Consider the following 16,913-nt stretch of genomic DNA (forward strand, 5'->3'; position numbering starts at 1 on the left):
CGCTGCTAGATTTTTGAACTTCAGTCAGTTGTGATTAACTTGACTTTAACTGTAAATGTTTTGTTATTCTGTCTTTGGTCAGTCTTCGGTGCCAATCTCTACTATACCTAAGGCTTTTCAAACTGAAAAAGGAAAGTGCATTGAAATATTCTAAAACTCTGACTGAACATCTGAAGGTAATTGCATATGTATTTTATTAAAATATTAAAACCTTGTCAAATTAAAGCTCTACATCACTTAAAATTCCTGAATCCATTTCTCACACTGCTACATGTGAACTTGGAATATACCCTATTCAGAGCTGGACCTTGAAAGTATATTAAAGTTCAGTAGTTTAAAACTGGGAAGACACAGCATGGCTGTCATAACCCTACTGGTCCTAGCATGATAAGCTTTCTATTAATAATTTGATTGAGCTTTTGTCTTCTTTAATAAATTTAGTAGGCTTCAAGGAGAATTTAAAAATGTTTTTTCTTGCTGCAGATATAACAAGCTGAAATTTCACTTTCATGTTTAAGCTTAAGGGAATTCAGGATCTATGGGTGTATTACATGGGCTGCAGCTATTCAGCCTTCGCAAAAGCTGGCGCCAGAGCCAACTTCTAATTCAAAACCAAATTGGTCTTTCTGAATTTTTGTTGTTTGCATTGGGCTGTTAGATATTTGTTTTTAATTCCCCCCTCCCAGTGAATTTATCTAAATTCCTGTGGAACTGATTTAAAAGTGCTGTCAGGGAAAGGAGATTGAGAGATGTCCTTTGAATGAATTTATCTGAATCAAGATGTTGCAGATGAGAAAAACAGTTATGTTACTTCTGTAATGTTAGTCAGGCCTTAATCCAAACTGAGATTTTCAAAGGAACACTTGGGGGTATGTAGCTAATGTCATTGGGTTTCTCTGAAACTTCCAGCTATCAATACTGAGAGGAAACAGGCTCATCACATGCCTGACTTCTCCGTTTTTTTGAGACATCTTTAATTGTTCAATGTTAGTAATAACAGATTTCTTCCTATTAATGGGCTGAAGAAACCCAAATGTTCTCGTAAGAGGCAATGGGATCTAATAATTAGAACAGAGGACTATTCCAATCATATATATATTTAGTGGCCTTCTTTGTGTTACTAAAATAATCCCTTAATTCGTGACTTAGTCATCAGTAAAAAAGGATATTTTCCCAAATTTGAATTTACTTTGATATTATTCAGAATGTTGGTTATTGCTTAAAAGAAAAACTACAAAAATGAATTTGGTCAAAAATAACCAATTAAATAACCAGATAAAGTATAACTAGTTAAAGTATGAACATAAATCAGGTGACAAATTTATTTTTCCTCAAACAGAATTCCTATAATAATTCTCAAGCACCATCACCTGGTATGGGAAGGTAAGTAGTAAAAGCTGTTACCTGTATTTCTCAACTTCTAGCTAGTTTTCTACATAAACTGTGTGCCTGGGGTGCTCAAAGAGTAGCTTTTTACTCTTTAAAGTGTTGGGGGGGTTGTTCTAAGGGTGTAGATTTTGATTCAGACGTTTGCGTAATTATTCTCGTAAGAGGTTTGGAAGACTGCTGCTTGTGATAGTGCTCTGCAGAGAGTTTGTCAGGCAACTCCTTGTTGCAAAAAAAAAAAAAAAAAAAGGGTCAGTGTGTCACTAACACACAAGTCACCTATCTCAGTGAGTTTTGTTGTTTTATTTAATGCTTTTCCCCTCAAAACAATAGCTTTATTAATGCTGCAAGCCCAGAAGGTTACAAGTACTTTCAGGATTGTCTGTTCCATAGTATAGCAATTTAATTCTATTCTTTAAAACTTAACAATAGACCTTTGATAGATTACTCTGTGAGTTTTAGGAGGGCATTTCAGATGTGCATCGTGTTATCTGAAAGTGTAATATTATGGCACTATAGTTACCATGTAGTTGAAATGTTTTAATTATTATTCTTTAAGGTTCAATTTATTTAAACAATGAATTTAAGATTTTATTGAGTTAAAAGATGATGCGGTTTGGTGGTTAGGTTTTGGCCGTGAAGCTAAAATGTTAAGAACTGGAGGATGCTCAGCAGTTGTTACCAGCTCATGCATTTCATTTGTTGAAGGGCAAATCCCGACTTCTTGATGTGTAAAGTGGGAGTGCTTTAGCACCTCACACCCTGAGGTGTGGGAAGAGAGGTCTTAGAGGGCATCTTACAGCATGATGTGCCTGAAGTACATATATGCATGCATTTTACAATTTAATGTTTTTCTTTGGATAAGCAGCAAGCCTGTCGGTATGCCGTCTCCAGTCTCTCCAAAGCTGTCTCCAGGGAATTCAGGAAATTACTCTTCCGGGGCAGCCAACCCTTCAGGGAGCGGGTCTTCGGTGACGATCCCCCAGAGGATCCATCAGATGGCAGCCAGCTACGTCCAAGTTACGTCCAACTTCCTCTATGCCACTGAAATTTGGGACCAAGCCGAACAGCTGTCTAAAGAACAGAAAGGTAAGGGCTGGCACAGGTGGATTTTAACATGGGATGTACCAGAGTGTGCTGAAACACTTATAGGCTTTGACTTTTGGAGTTGCAGTTAATGGTGTGCAGGATGCTTAACCAGGTCCTCTGCAAAAATAAGGTGGAAAGTTACACCTTCGATTACAGTGATACCCCAAGCTGGTTGTCTTGGTTGTCAAGGTAGTGTTGGAGATGTAATGTTTCCTACCAGCTATGTGTTTAAAAAAAAAAAAAAAAAATTGTTGCATTTCCTGTAAAATGTTTGGTGTAGGAAGAGGAACTTGGTACATTTCTGTTTCTGAAATACCTAAGTGAAATACACATTTGAGGGGGGAGGCCAAGGAAGTTTTACAATAGTTTAACCATACTCTAATTATTCTTATCAGCCAGTCTTCTGCAAAAGAGTAAAGAAATTGATTAGAAAGGACCTTTTTCCTTTATTTTTATTCTTCCGTCATCCAGCCATCTCTCATGACTCCTCTCTATCTTAATCTAAAAGATCCATGCTGAAAGGATGGGAGGATTGGGTGTAATGTTTCCCATTTAAAAATACGTGCATAGTTTAACTTGTGTTTCTGTTGTTTTAGAGTTCTTTGCTGAACTGGATAAAGTTATGGGCCCTCTGATTTTTAATTCAAGCATCATGACAGACCTAGTGCGTTACACCCGTCAGGGATTACATTGGTTGCGCCTGGATGCCAAGTGATATTTTGAACTGAAGGAATGGAAAATCGAACACATTTTTCTCGCTGCCTCTGATTTATCTCCACAACACTGTGTCATGTCAATAAGGAAGACTGCCATAACACATTGCTTAGTTGACACTAAGAGCAAGGAATGCTTTCACATGTCTCCCATCCTCATTTGTGTTTTGTGTTTTAACCCCAAATCATCTGGTTAATGGACTTCTTCAGTATTCCCGTTTTAAGTTATTTAAATATTTTAAAATTTGCTACATTATAAAGGTGTAGTTTTGCTGATCTGTCCTGGATAGATCATTGGAATTCCAGTCATAATACATAAATAGTCAGTTTAAATCCTATTTATTTTAATTTTTTAATTTTAATTTTGAAAAGCCCAGTTTTGGGCAGTTTTAGCTATTTCTTCCCTAAATTTACCCTTTCGAGTACTTAGGAGAAATTAAACATAGACACTTTATTTAAGTACTTTGTGAGCTTTGTTACTCTGTAATGTCTTGTGGTGGTAGAGCCTGTAAAAGGAACTAGGATTGATAGGTTCTAACGTGTAGGGACACCATACTTTTCATGCCTAATGCCTATGAGTCAACTAATAAATGACAACTACAGATTTATTATTGCAGAATTTGTACTAAATAGAAAAGTTCCAGATATTCTTCTACGTATTAAGATACTTCATTTAAATGAATTATAAAGAAATTTATATGGAAAAGTATTTAGCTGGATCTGACTTGGATTGTTTACAAGGCAGTTTCAAAACATCGATTAACACTATAACAATCACAAAACATTACAGTAATTTGCATTTAATGTAATATTGAAGTAATGGTGTAGGAATGAACTTCAGTCTGATAGGTGCGATGCATACAGGAAAGGTTTCTGAAAAGGACAATCTTGTGCTTTTTTGCATCTCTTCATTTAAAATACGTTTTGTTTCTGTGCTTGTCATTTTTTGATACTTAGAAAATCAGTAAACTTTGTGGTTAAAAAACCAACAATAGTTAAATTCCTACCAGAGCTGTCATTTGCATCTTTTCCATTGACTGAGAAACCAGTAATCTTAAGTAGAAATCGAGGTCCATTTTTTTCCTTTTAGAGTCTGATAGGTAATGGACACTACAGGATGACAGTGCAACAGCCATCGTGGGGTGGGAGCACACCTGCTATTACAGGGAAATTGACTGTTTTGATGCAGAATGGATTTAAAACTTGTATTTACCCCGTGTTAATGAAGGTCCCATTAATGTTTGATGGAGCATAATATTCACTTGCAAGGGAGCGACTTGGTGCAACAGAAGTGGTTCGTGGAGTTGCAATTGACTGCTCTCAAAAAGTGTAAACCAAAGTACCTTTCCACGTAAGGTGCTTGTCTGAGTAAAAGGTTTAAAATGCTACTGCTTTCAGTATTGCTTAGTGCCCCTAACATGTCTGGTGTGCCTTATGCCTTACTTTTAGATGAAGATTTTATGAACTGTTTACAAGATGTTTTACAGCAGGACCAGGTATACTGTATGCAGTGGTCTTCTGCAGTACTTTGGTAAAATTCCATTTCCTTTTTAAAAGTACTAGTGTCCGTCACACAAACTGACTTCTCATTGCGGTGGTCTCCTTTTGAAGAGTCAAACTCTGAATCCTTTGGAGTGAGGTTGTGGAATGCTGCTTTGTTTTCTCTCCCACTTAACCCTTTATTCTGTACCAGATATGAACGTGCATGTTCAGGAAAATTATTGCACTAAATTTTTTGTGTAGTTGTAGTTAAGTGCCAAAATCAAGGCAACCTCAAGAGAAGGAATAGAATTCTACGCTACTTAGTACTGCAGTATGTCCTATGGGCTTTAAGAGTTTAGAAGTTTTGCAAATTAGTAACCTACTAAAAGGTAGCTGCATATTCGTAGAGCTTCCTTTGCGTTCCAGCGTGTTTTGTACTTCCAGAAAAGCTTTGCTACGTACTAATTGATACATGGTTAACAGACCTGTGACTTTTCCATGATAGCTGAATTTACTCTTCAGGTCTGTTGGAGCATCCTTTTTATTGAATCACTGTGCAAAGGTCACGTTTCTGTTAGTGTTTGCTGTTCGAGACAGAACTCTGTACCCTCAAACTCCGCATCTTGGTTAATGGGACACTGTCAACTATTTTTCCTTTAATACTCTAAAGTGCCTAGCACACTTTTGACGCTATATAAAAAATACCTTTGTAGAAGTTGCATTCATAGTTTATTTTTTGTGTAGTGCTGCACTAGCCAGCATGGCTGTTTTTTGGCTTGCTCCTTTGTGCACAGTTACCATTACTGTTAGCAGGAATGGTCTCATCTCTGGGAATTTTTTTTCCTTAACTAGAGTCCCACAAATACCTTTTGGTGTCACGCTAAATTGGTCTCTTAAAAATGTATCGCTTATCACTAGATCAGTGGATCTTAAAAAATTGTCTTCAAATGACCAGAAGACTTTTTACATCGTGTCAAAATGTGGACCTGAACTGGTTGAAAGTGTCCCACCTAAACAGTATACTTCGTAGTCAAATATCCTCTAGAGTGCTGTCCCAGGTCTTCTGTCTGTACGGGAGATACGCAGTGGTCTTGTTAATTGACAAGAAATGCCTTATGCATCTGTGGCTATTTCAAACAGATAAATTTAAACTTCGCAATTCCAAAAGCATATCTTAATTTGAGATTTACCATTGTTTCCGAGAGTTATGTACTTTGTCAGATTTCATAGCTTAAAAAAAAAAAATGCAAGTACGTAATAGGCTTCCATCCCTCTGTCAAAATGCAGGCGAACGGTCTAAACCTGTCCTTTCGTACCTCTACACAACAGCAGTGGAAATGCACGCCACTTCAGTACTAATGCACGTCACACTAGTGACTAACGACGAGGGAATCCCTAACTCCTGGCTTCCTAAATGATTCCCCAGATGATCATATATTAAATACATATCAATGCTGTAATTTTAATTCCCTCACTGAATGCGGTCCCAGTTGGTGAATCTTAAAAATGGCTTAATCAGACTAGGCTTGCTCAGATATCAATACTATTTGAATTTGCTGTCAAACTTGCAGGTTCCTAGGTGATAAGGTGCAACCATTTGTAATTATAAACAAATCTTCAAGACACCAGACTAAAACAGCCCGAGACTTTTGTTTTGATTTGAAATTATTAGCCATAAAGCAGAGCATATGGATGGCTCTCCTTGGCTTTTGATGGCAGTATGCAATTTGTATTGTATGTGTCTTTTAATATATATGTATATATATATGAACTCAGTCTGTCCAAAGTATATGTTATACTTGTTTTTAGATTATGGTGCAACTGACTATATTGATATATTATTTATTGAGTGCTGAATCACCATCTTATTGGTGATAAATATTGCATATTATACAGGAGTGCAATGTATATTCCTTTAGATTGCTGAGGCTTGATTGCTGTGATAACAAAAAAATGCCCTGAAATGTATTTATGAATGGCCCCAACATACAGAGAGTCAGTACTTTATGGAAATAATGTAGCGCTTGCCTGGGGCAAGTAAAATAAAGCCGTAGGCAGATAATTATGTTGTTTGCCAAAATGGCAAACTACTGGAAAGAGAGACTACCTTTGCTGTATTTAATATTTCATTTACCCAACAGATATTTGCTGTCACTGCAGTGTTTATATTAAGGCAGATACAAAAGGGCCTGAGCAAGTCAAGTTTGAATTACCCATTGGGGAGTAAACAGCTTCCAAATTCTTAGATTTCTGACAAATACTTTGGTCGGGGTTTAAATTACTCCCATCTGATGAATCAGTGTTACGGAAAACCCTGAGTTTCCAGGCAACAAAGTTAATGCTAGACATCTTTAAGTATAAAGGGTAGCCAAAGCTTTTGCTAGCCAACTCAGACAAATCCAGACCTATTCCAGGAGACAAATTTCCTAAGTGGGAAAGTTACGTAAACTCAAACAATCAGGGAACCGTGGTGTATGTCCAACTCCATTACTTTTCAAGGAATTGGTCTCTGCTGCCATGATGCCATGTGAAAACAGCAGTGTTGGGGCGGGGAGAGGCAGGGAGGGAAGGGTCAGCTGTACAGTCAATAAATTCTTCTCCCAGTATGCGTGTGGCAGAGCAGCAGCTCTGGTCTGTGCGCGGTCAGCCTTTCGGACAGCGTTGGCTCTCTGCTCTCTGCCAATACTCAGCTGAGTTTCAGTCGAATACGCTATACAGAGCAATTTGAAATGCTGTGGCACAGCATAGAGTTTATGTAGGCTATCTTCATGTAAACGCTTCACCTGTTTTAATTTCATCTGGAAGCTTAATGGAAGTGTATCCATTCCTGGTGTAACTCTCCACACGTGCTAACAGAGCTGATACCGGCAAATTGGAGTGCAGTGTTCCCTGTCTTCAGTTTTTATATGCAACCCTAATCGTTGATGTAGTTGGGTGCACAGTACTTCTGCAGCATTTGTTTTTGGCTGCATTGGCATTATACATCTGAAAACTCAACTCTAAGGACCAGGCATGACTTTTGCAAGCACAGTTCCTGACATTTGTATCTGGTCCCCCTTTTAAATTGTTTTAAGAAATTTTGTATATGGAGGATAAAGTGCTTATATATTTATTAAAAATCCTTTATCTTATTTGAAATTATTATTTGGTGAAGAAGGGTTTTTCTTTTGGGGGAGGGCTCGTGGGTGGGGGAAGGTAACTTTTAACCTGTCACTTATAAATGAAGCCCTTATTAATCATACAGAAAGGTACTGTTAGTAACTATAATGGGATGTCTCTGTTTTATGCTTTGTACATGACAAGTCCATGTGTTACATTTTGTTTCTATTAAAATATTTAGGCATCTGTCTTCAACCAAAACCTAAAAAAAAAAACAAACTGTGATTTTATTTGTTGCAATACATTTGAAATTTCAAAGGGTACTTTGGGGCTCAAAATTAGGATTTCTAAGTCAGTATGTGCATTTCACGTAATAAAGCTGTTAATGGTGAGCAAAGTATTATATACTAACTAGATTTTTTCCACATCTGTATAGTATATTCTATGTATTTTGTGGTATTGAGATTATAGAAAGTTTAGTGTCTGAAACATGCGTTTAATGTGTATTTTTAAACAAATTTATGGCAATTAAAATATTTGGAGAAAAGGGTATCACATTTCAATTTGTAAAGATCTTTTTAACTACTGTGTCATTAAAATGCTTTGTACAATGCAAAACTGTAACTGGAGAAACTAAGTTTAATAAATATCAAATAGATTTTCTGTATTAAACTTCAAAAACACTGTGCTCGTATCTGTTGCATGGGCTTTCTCCTCCCTGGTATTGCATTTTTAAGCAGAGTTTTCTTTTTTGATCCTAGTGCTCTATGCATAACAAAAGGAAAGTAGCATTCAGTATTTGTGTCCCAGACTTGTTGATATTTGTCTAATCAAAAGTGGCTTTGTTTCTTTCGGCTCTCCGAGTTAACACACAACAGGTCAAAATTGGGTTTTGATCAATTTATTTTAAAATAGTAGATACTTCAGTGGCAGAAGTCAGTCTAGGACATTTATTTAAGTAAATTTGATTAGAAGTAATTAAAAGTAAATACTTTTCCTTCCCGTTATCACTGGATATATTTGGGATATTGAAAATGCTATCAGTATTATCGGTTTGTTTGCTCCCTCTTTCTAACAGGCCTTTATCTGAAGTACTGATAAGAGTTCAGCTGTTGAGACTGAAATGAGATGGAAGCATGATCTACTTTATGCACTTGCCAGGTTGAAGGATAAATGTCTAAAGTCCAGTTTGAAATAAGCACTCTGAAACGCCAGCTGTGCACTCATCATACACTTTGCTCACAGGATACAAGGAAAACCAAGGTATTGAGCAAAAACCAAGGTGGTTTGCTGAATATAAATTTTTAATTCACACCTTTAAAAAAAAAAAGAACCATTACAAAAAAACAAAACGAACACAAGATGCAGAGTCCTTTTACTGAGCTTGGCCAGAGAGTCATCCTGAAGCGTGTGCTGCAGAGGTACAGCCTTGGTTAGGAAATGCTCTCAAGTTGTTTAAAGTCCTTTTTTATCAGTTCATATAACAGAAATGTTAAATATACTTATCGCTCGATTCACTGTCCTAGCTTTTGAACAGTCAATAAATATTTCACAAGTAGAGCGGAGCATTGTTAGCAGTAACAGTGATGGGCGTTCTTCATTGTGACAGGTCACTCTGAGGCTGTTCTGAGGAAACAGCGGTTCTTCCTGGAAAACAAAACATCATCAGGCACTGACAGCTCGGACTGCCAGCTGCGTAGGGCTCAGACATACATCCTCAGATACATCCTTAGCAGCGTTCCTCTTGCACAGCTGTACAGCAGTGCTTGTATTCAGCTCGTGTAGCCATGCACATTGTATTCACCTTCTTATTCAGTTCATCTCGATTCATTTTATGTTCTCTGCTTTACATAGTAACTACAAAATGCATGTTAGCCAGGGCTATGTGGTCTGGCTGCGGCGTAGAAATTACACGTAATTGAAATCCCTTTCTGTCTATATCTTCCTGTAGCTGCTGTTAGAGTTCACCTGTGTTAATCAGCAGAACCAAATGATGCATTTCAAATGCATGCAAAATAGCAGCCCGACTACCAGGTCCTATTATATTTACGTAGAGTAGACAGTGGATATATTCTACCCTGTCTCTGCTTTCTGGTATGTGTACAGTAGGTGCCACACAAAATCAGCTTTCAGTCACTAAGTAGTTATTTTAACTAATCAGTTTAATTGTATGTAGTTGGACAATTTGTTTATGTCTAGTGTTCATGAGAACTAAATGGCTTTTGATATTTTAGTTGTCTTTTAAACTATGAGCTTAAGTAGTCACCTTAAATTGATTAATTTAGGGTAAGATACTGCTTTTAAATAATATGCGCTTTAAAGTGAACAGTATTGGCTTTAGGAAGGATTAATTTTAAGGTGTCTAAGTGATTATCTAAAAGCAGTCTAGAATCCTATGTTCTTTTTTGAAAAGACAGGTTATTTGGGGTTGCGATGAAAGGTCTAAGGGTTGTAATCAAGGGCACTTGGACTCTGCTCTGTTTGCATTGCTTACAAAAGATGTCTAAGTCTATTGGCCCATCTGTATTCCTGGTATCTTTTTTTATGCACAGAATTAATTCCATATCTCGTTTGGGTGAGAATAAGTGGGAACTTCCTTTACAGCATATAATATTAAGAGTTGCTGAGCCTGAACATTGATCAGGATTAGTTACCTGCACAGCATTGTAATGCATTCACTGTTATCCCTGCACGAGGCTCCAATGGGTCTTAGTGAGACTCCTCTCCAGAAAGGTGTCATCCGCCTCTGTCTTGTTAGCAGGGGCTGTTGTTGGTGCAAGGAAGCGCAGTGTGCCTGAAACAGAGTTGTAGCATGACTGTCAGAACATGCAGCAGCTGTAAGCGGTTGGTCATTCTGATGCTGAGGTCGATAGTCTTAAAATTAAGTGAAGAACTTGAAATCTTTCTCATTTTGAGATCATAGCATGCTCTGTTAAAGTATAATTGCTTGTATCCTAACCCCAAAGAAGTAAGAACTATAAAAATTAACTGTTTTTCAGTCGTCTTGGGAGGGGAGGCAGAATTACTTGCCAAGTTATGTCTCAGAGTAACCCCGTATTCACTAGGCTGTTACTCTAATTTTTTATGATGTTGAACCCTCTAAAAGAGCTCTGCTGTCACCTCCAACTCCCGCCCATTACTCTTATTCACATAGATCGTAACAGTTTTTATTAACTACCGGACCATTTCAGTTAGCACTTTAAATAGTTATCTCTGTTTACCTGGCTGAGCAGCAGTGAGCAGAGCAGAAAGACTGCCATCACCTTCCAACAGTGCATCTTCACAGTACGAGCTGTCACACTGACTGTAGGACCAGCCTTGGGCAGAGGAGGTAGGAAGAGCCCCAAATAGAACTTCCCAAGCTTCAGCTAGATTTTTATAGACTTCATTCTCTTATCGTTGCATCAGCTGTCAGTCATCACAGGAACAAAGTTCATTTTGGAGCAAGAGGGAATTACTAAGTTAGCATCTGCTGAAGTGATCTGGTTCAAGGCCTGTCTGTCTGGCTAATGATTGACTCTCCTTCCACTTGTACTTTGTCTGGTCAGCTTACTGGTTGCACCAACTCTTCCTTTTTTTTTAAAACCTACCTAACGTGTTACCAGAACTCCATGGTGTATTTGCAAGCAAAAGGGTGGCTGGCCCAAAGTATTATGGTAAAGATCAAAAGCCACAACCTTATTTAACTTCTGTGACATTCACAGGGTGTTCAGCTTTGAGTTTGTCAGCTGGGGGTAAGTATTGTCTTACCAAGCTTATTTGGAGCAGAGAATCATGCTTTTGATTCTGCTTCTCACTCTTAGTACATGAAAGAACAATGAGGAAGTTACTTAACCTTCCTTTCCATGCACACGGTACTCAAAAAGCAGATGTAAGACTTTTCAGATGGGTTTTGGAATGTAAAAACTTATTTTATGCATGATAAATAATAGACCTCTTTTTCCAGGGACCCTAATGTATAGTTAAAGACAATAATCTCTAGATAGCAAATCCCAAAAGTTGAAGAGGCTGCTGCAAGGGTTTTCTGGAGCTGAGTTGCTCCATGTGGCAAGACTATAGTTTCTTTGGATGAGCCATCTCTGCTACAGTCTGCCTCTGTACCTTACAGTGCACTCACAATGGTGCAGACAACTCCCATTGATGTGGATGGGCAGTTTGTAATCAAGACGAATCTTAATTTTTCCATTGTGAAATGAGATTGCAACAGCCTAGAGAAAAGAATGTTTAAGAAGAGCTATTACCTCTCATCTTCTCTATAATCCTCTGTTTACGAACACTGGGACAAGTGGGAGAAGCTTATGTCTAAGATTACCAGTCTGTAAATGGATCTTGCTGGTACTTGCTGCTCCTCCTCATCTGTGAGATCTTGTGCATCTGGCTCCCACATCTGTCCCATGTACACCATCTCTGTCAGGTACAAGATTTTTGATGATTGCAGAGTCAAATAAAGAGAATACTAATTTATTCATGTCAAGTATGTGTAGGTTTTGGAGCACACTATGTTTTAAGTCACTTCAAGTAGGAAGATGCTGTATAAAACAATGAAGTATGTTTTAGCTAAATTGTAAACACAAATCTGGATGTAACGGCTTACCATTTTCTGTGATTGCTTAATAAGGAGGCAGAAGTGCCAGCGTGGAAGGCAAGTTGCTCAGATTAAGATAATGCCATGTTGTCAGGTTCCTGTCTACATACGATTACCCCTTAGCCCACACTTCCCTGGGATTAAACAAAAACCCTTCCTAGTGTATTGGTCTACAACCACTATTGGAAAATTTGTTCCTTTTCTAGGGTTCTTCATACACTCTTTCCTCTGCCCTGTTCGTCTTGCTTCCCTGGGAGGAGGAATCGAAACCCTTCATTATTTCACCTTCCTGTGTCTTATGTAGGGAAGGAAAGGGGACAGTAAATAGCTGAACTTAAAAGTTTCTTTTACATTTGGCTGTGAATTTCTCAATTGTTTTTCCCATGAAGTCCTTTCTTTATATGCACCCGAGTTCTAATTTCTGCTATTTCCACTAGGCACTAGTATAGAACAGAGAAAGGAAAACAAGAGGCAGCAGCAGTAGTCTTGACTTCATCTGTGGAGCACAGGATTTGAAATGACAGCTCTTTCAACTCTGACAGCAGTGCCCTCTGTAAGTCACGGTTTCTCGGCTAGGTAAGACTAGTACTTTGTGACGATATGTCAAAATTGCTGTGTGTCCTTCTGGGTTACTACTAGCGTCAGCATATCCCTTTCAGGCAGCAATCTGTTTACTCTGTGCAGGAAACTGGGGAAGAAAGAAAAAAATTGAACTGATTGTTTCCATGTACCCAAGTCCAGCATGCCAGTAAAAAGCCACAGCAAAGAGGCAGGTTAGAACAACGCAACATAACAAAAAAAGACACGAAATGTTGCTCTGTTGCCGCTTCCAACATTTAGGAAAGGGAGAACTGAAAAATGACTGACAAAATTTCAAGCACCTTGTTCAGATTCTGGAATACCCACCGGCCGAACTCCCAAATGCCAGCAGGAGCCATATCCCTGCTGGTAACAGGCTCTGCATCCAGCTCCCTGCCCGGCGGTCTGGGTGAGCCCAGGGGCATGGGAGCCGGAGGGCGGCTCGGCAGGGCTTGGTGGGGCAAAGGGTGAGGAGGCCCAGCCTGCCTCCTGACTCGCTGCTGACATTGCAGCGGGGCTGAGCCGCTGCCATAGCAGTCGCTGGGCTGTGGTGCCTTGGGTAACGGGTCACCGGCTGAGGTGAAGGTGCCGCGTTGTTTACAGTAGTCTAGCAGCTGGTTCAGAGGCAGTTCAGCTGTCTGAATGGGGGCAGGGACCTTGTGAGAGAGACCGAGATGAGCTGCTCACCTTCAGCAGAGTAGGTGAGATGAAATGCATTGAAAAACTAGCATTTGCTGAAGCTACGAACATAAAAGTTCACACATGCTATCATTTAGGCTACCCTTCAGCTGCTGTGGGCTGCTCGAGATGTCTTTGCCAGTTCTCACAATCGTAGTAGCCAGTTTGTTGTTCCCTGCTTGCTTAAGCTGCCTAGAAAATACCAACAAACTGAAATGCAGAGTTAAATTTAAGCACAGAGTATTTTTGGCACAACTTGCAGCACTGGGTGACTTGTATTACTCCTGTTTATGACGACCTCAGACTGCTTGGAGTAAACACAAGAGCAGTAGGAACAGCCCTAAGATGGAGCTTAGTCTTATGTGCTTTTTAAACATTATGTTAAGAGCCCCAAAAGAATAAGGCATTCAGCTATAAAAATTGCATGCCCCCCAAGAGACTGAGCATCTTTATCTTCCAGACAGCCCAGCCCTGAGCACACCAAGTCCCCAACGCAGGGAAATGACACTCACGGCCTGCGGATAAGATAAACTCTCAGCACTGGCTACAGGAATAGCACGACAGGGAGATAAACGTGTTGCTTTGCATGGTGCACGGGCTTGAGACAGTCAGCTCAAGACTGACAGGAAAAAAAGGGATGAAGGAACAGCCAGATGTTCTGGACTTTGAACAGTGAAGCTTTTTTATATGCTCAGAGCCACAGGGTGAATTTCTTTGTCGAATACTCAAGTAACTTTACTACTACCATTTGATTTTAAACCATCTTCAGGTATTAAACAGTCTTGTTTCTCCCGGTGGTTTCCAAGAAGCAGCTTCTAATCCAGCCTGTTAACGCTAATCAGGTATCAGAATTGCAGTTAATCATCTGATTAACATTAATAAATACAGTAACTAGGTAATTAGTATCACAGAATCATAGAACAGCCCAGGTTGGAAGGGACCTCAAAAGATCATCTGGTCCAGCCATTCATGGGAAGGGAGCCCAGATGAGGTTATCCACCACCTGAAAACCTGTGGCAACAGGGGCTCCACCATGTCTCTGGGGAGGTTGTTCCAGCGATCAATTGTTCTCACAGTAAAAAATTGATTTCTTGCATCGAGATGAAACCTCTCCCGGTGCAGCTTGTCCCCGTTGCCCCTTGTCTTCTGCACAGGGCAACTTGGGAAGAGCGAGCCTCTGCACAGAGGGTCAAAGTCCACGTTCGATCCAAGCTGTCAGCCAGCTCATGCAGTTTTGGTCAATATCAAATCAGGTGGCCTATTTGTTTTTCACAGATATCAAGGTTAAAGGAAAAAGCAGTGGCCAGTGATGGAAAGATAAAGGGAGCAATGAGCTGTTATTTCAGATCATCTCCAGCTGAAGGCAGCCTTCGCTACACTAGTTATACTGAGAAATGTTTCACAGAAACAGGAGTCAAAAAAGGCTGGAAATGCTGTCATATAAAAGAGTTTGAGTGCACAGAACTTTAGCCTGATCATCTCCCTCTACAGTGTGAACCAGACAGAGATGTGATGCTACTCACCTTAAACATCTCAAGACACAGATTTCACACAAAGTCATGGGGCAAAGTTAAAGTTTATTAGACTCATCTCCTTCTCAGTACCCCTCTAGTCACGCAAGCAAGCTTAGCAACACGGAGTTGATAATACAGCGAGGTAACAGTCTCCTTATTAACTCGATTACTGGTCATTTTCATAGTCAGCGGGGTTCTTCCTCTTCAGTCTCTCAAACTCTTGCATTCCCCAGGAGTACAGGAGATAGGCTCCCACAAAGGCTGGAAAGCAAAGGGGACACTCACAAGTCGCACTGCAACAAGCACAGCACAGAACCACCGCGCTCCCGTGACAAAACACAGCCTCACGCAAAGCCGCCGCCACACGGACGCCTCCCCCGTCCCCAAAACAATGCCGAGAAGGTAAAAAAAAGAAAAAAAGGGGGCCTCGATCCCTCAAAGACCTCTCCCCGAGCCATCTCCCACCGTACTCACGGGGCACCACCTTGAAGACCTGGGAGCTGAAACGCCGCCAGATGTTGGGCAGCCCGTGGGAGAAGACGTTGGGGAAGGCGCGCTGCTCGAAGGGCGAGAGGCTGTAGGTGATGACATGGCGAACCCGCGCCAGGTTCCCGAAGTGAAGGCCCATGGTGTCACCTTCTTCACCCTGGCTGCCGCCGTCCGTTCCCCCGGAAGCGGAAGCGGCATCTCTGATTCCGCTTCCGCTTCCGGGGGAGCGGGCGGCGGCAGTACCCTCAGTCTCTCCCCTCACGCCCTCAGCGAGGTTTATGGCCGCCGGCCGCTGTCCCTATAAAATCACAGTTTATATATCATAACCGTAAGAATTTAATCCTGCTGAAATTTCCTCTGAGCCCGGGGGTCTGGGGGGGATTTTCAACGGCGAGTCGGTACCGCGTTGTTTAAGGGGGGGGGGGCGACACCCCCCTCAGGGGAGCGCTTCAAAATCCAAAGACAAGCTGGTCGTCAGAGAAGAGGCCGCCTTTTTGTGGTTTCCTAACTCAACAGCAAGAGGTCTTGAATATTACTATTATTAGAATAATTATCCCTGCAGACTAAAAATGGTGTAGCAGCGTAAACCCGCCCTGGAGAACACAGTCGCAACCTTTAATCGGTAACGTATTCCTGAACCTGCGTGTAGCTGGCCCCAAAACGCAGTTTCTTTAGCTTGACTTAGGCATTTTGTCTTAACTAGGCTTTTCCATTTGTGTCACAGAAAGAATTAATTTTATTTTCCTCCTTGGCAGCTCGGTGAAGCTGAATTCCCGTTGTTTGAAAGGCATGAGCAGGGGCGATGCTGTATTAGGCAATTTGAATTAATCCAATCAAATGCAGCATTGACCGTGGGCTGGGATTTTTTTGTTTGACATAAAGATAGCTGCCTTGAGCTTTTGGTATTTATTTCAAACAAACCTTCAATTAGGGCCAAAGTGAGTGCTATTTTTAGTTCGACAGTTCCAGGCTAATGCAATCTTCAGTTAGGAACTTCATTTTGATAGAAGCTATATGACTGTTAGCCAGATCGTATTGCACCTCCACGGAGTGCTTCAGATGTGGAGAAGCGTCACACCGACATCGACTAGTTCACAGGGATGAGGTAGACCATTGTCCCAGTAACATAAAACCAGACACAGTCCTCTCGAGTTCAATCCTTCCCCCGCCTGGCTGAATTCCCAGCCCCAGGCCAAGCCCTGTAGAATTGCACAGGTCATGATCTAAGGTTAGGGTCTGGTTAGGTGGCTTATTGTGGAAAGTTAAGGCACTTACATATCAATGCATTAGCAAGTCATC

At 40.4% G+C, this 16,913-nt stretch overlaps 3 protein-coding genes across 10 annotated transcripts in view; 1 reads left to right on the top strand and 2 right to left on the bottom strand.

Moving 5' to 3' along the window:
• AFF4 (ALF transcription elongation factor 4) overlaps positions 1-9,012 on the top strand; it is a 56,123-nt gene extending 47,111 nt beyond the window's left edge. For 6 of the 8 annotated variants that reach the window (XM_075057080.1, XM_075057078.1, XM_075057079.1 and 3 more), the window contains 4 exons: positions 83-176; positions 1,340-1,383; positions 2,252-2,475; positions 3,072-8,449. In XM_075057080.1, the coding sequence (XP_074913181.1) occupies positions 83-176; positions 1,340-1,383; positions 2,252-2,475; positions 3,072-3,190 (481 nt within the window). In that variant the 3' untranslated portion in view covers positions 3,191-8,449. Of the gene's footprint in view, positions 1-82; positions 177-1,339; positions 1,384-2,251; positions 2,476-3,071; positions 8,450-8,847 lie in introns of those variants that run through there. The other 2 variants (XM_075057082.1, XM_075057081.1) reach the window with 2 other exon arrangements.
• Positions 9,013-9,288: 276 nt separating this feature from the next.
• Positions 9,289-12,794, bottom strand: LEAP2 (liver enriched antimicrobial peptide 2). The gene is made up of 3 exons (XM_075057089.1): positions 10,991-12,794; positions 10,424-10,563; positions 9,289-9,416 (listed from the first exon to the last, which is right to left on the bottom strand). The coding sequence occupies exons 1-3, from the start codon at positions 11,045-11,047 to the stop codon at positions 9,380-9,382; spliced, it is 234 nt and encodes a 77-aa protein (XP_074913190.1). The 5' UTR covers positions 11,048-12,794; the 3' UTR covers positions 9,289-9,379.
• Positions 12,795-15,168: 2,374 nt separating this feature from the next.
• Positions 15,169-15,816, bottom strand: UQCRQ (ubiquinol-cytochrome c reductase complex III subunit VII). The gene is made up of 2 exons (XM_075057088.1): positions 15,600-15,816; positions 15,169-15,386 (listed from the first exon to the last, which is right to left on the bottom strand). Exons 1-2 carry the CDS (start codon positions 15,751-15,753, stop codon positions 15,292-15,294), a joined length of 249 nt encoding a protein of 82 aa, XP_074913189.1. The 5' UTR covers positions 15,754-15,816; the 3' UTR covers positions 15,169-15,291.
• Positions 15,817-16,913: the final 1,097 nt, after the last annotated feature.

This window comes from Buteo buteo, chromosome 24 (genome assembly GCF_964188355.1).
Source record: "Buteo buteo chromosome 24, bButBut1.hap1.1, whole genome shotgun sequence".
In the NCBI taxonomy this organism is placed as follows: domain Eukaryota; kingdom Metazoa; phylum Chordata; class Aves; order Accipitriformes; family Accipitridae; genus Buteo; species Buteo buteo.

What these genes read in the sequence shown, in the direction of transcription:
- UQCRQ (XM_075057088.1), bottom strand. Translation starts at nt 15,753, where the DNA reads ATGGGCCTTCACTTCGGGAACCTGGCGCGGGTTCGCCATGTCATCACC. An exon ending in GGTCTTCAAGGTGGTGCCCC is followed by an intron (nt 15,387 to 15,599) that starts GTGAGTACGGTG and finishes TTTGCTTTCCAG; the next exon opens with CCTTTGTGGGAGCCTATCTC.
- LEAP2 (XM_075057089.1), bottom strand. Translation starts at nt 11,047, where the DNA reads ATGCACTGTTGGAAGGTGATGGCAGTCTTTCTGCTCTGCTCACTGCTG. An exon ending in GCTCACTGCTGCTCAGCCAG is followed by an intron (nt 10,564 to 10,990) that starts GTAAACAGAGAT and finishes ACTCTGTTTCAG; the next exon opens with GCACACTGCGCTTCCTTGCA. An exon ending in TGCATTACAATGCTGTGCAG is followed by an intron (nt 9,417 to 10,423) that starts GTAACTAATCCT and finishes TTTGTTTTCCAG; the next exon opens with GAAGAACCGCTGTTTCCTCA.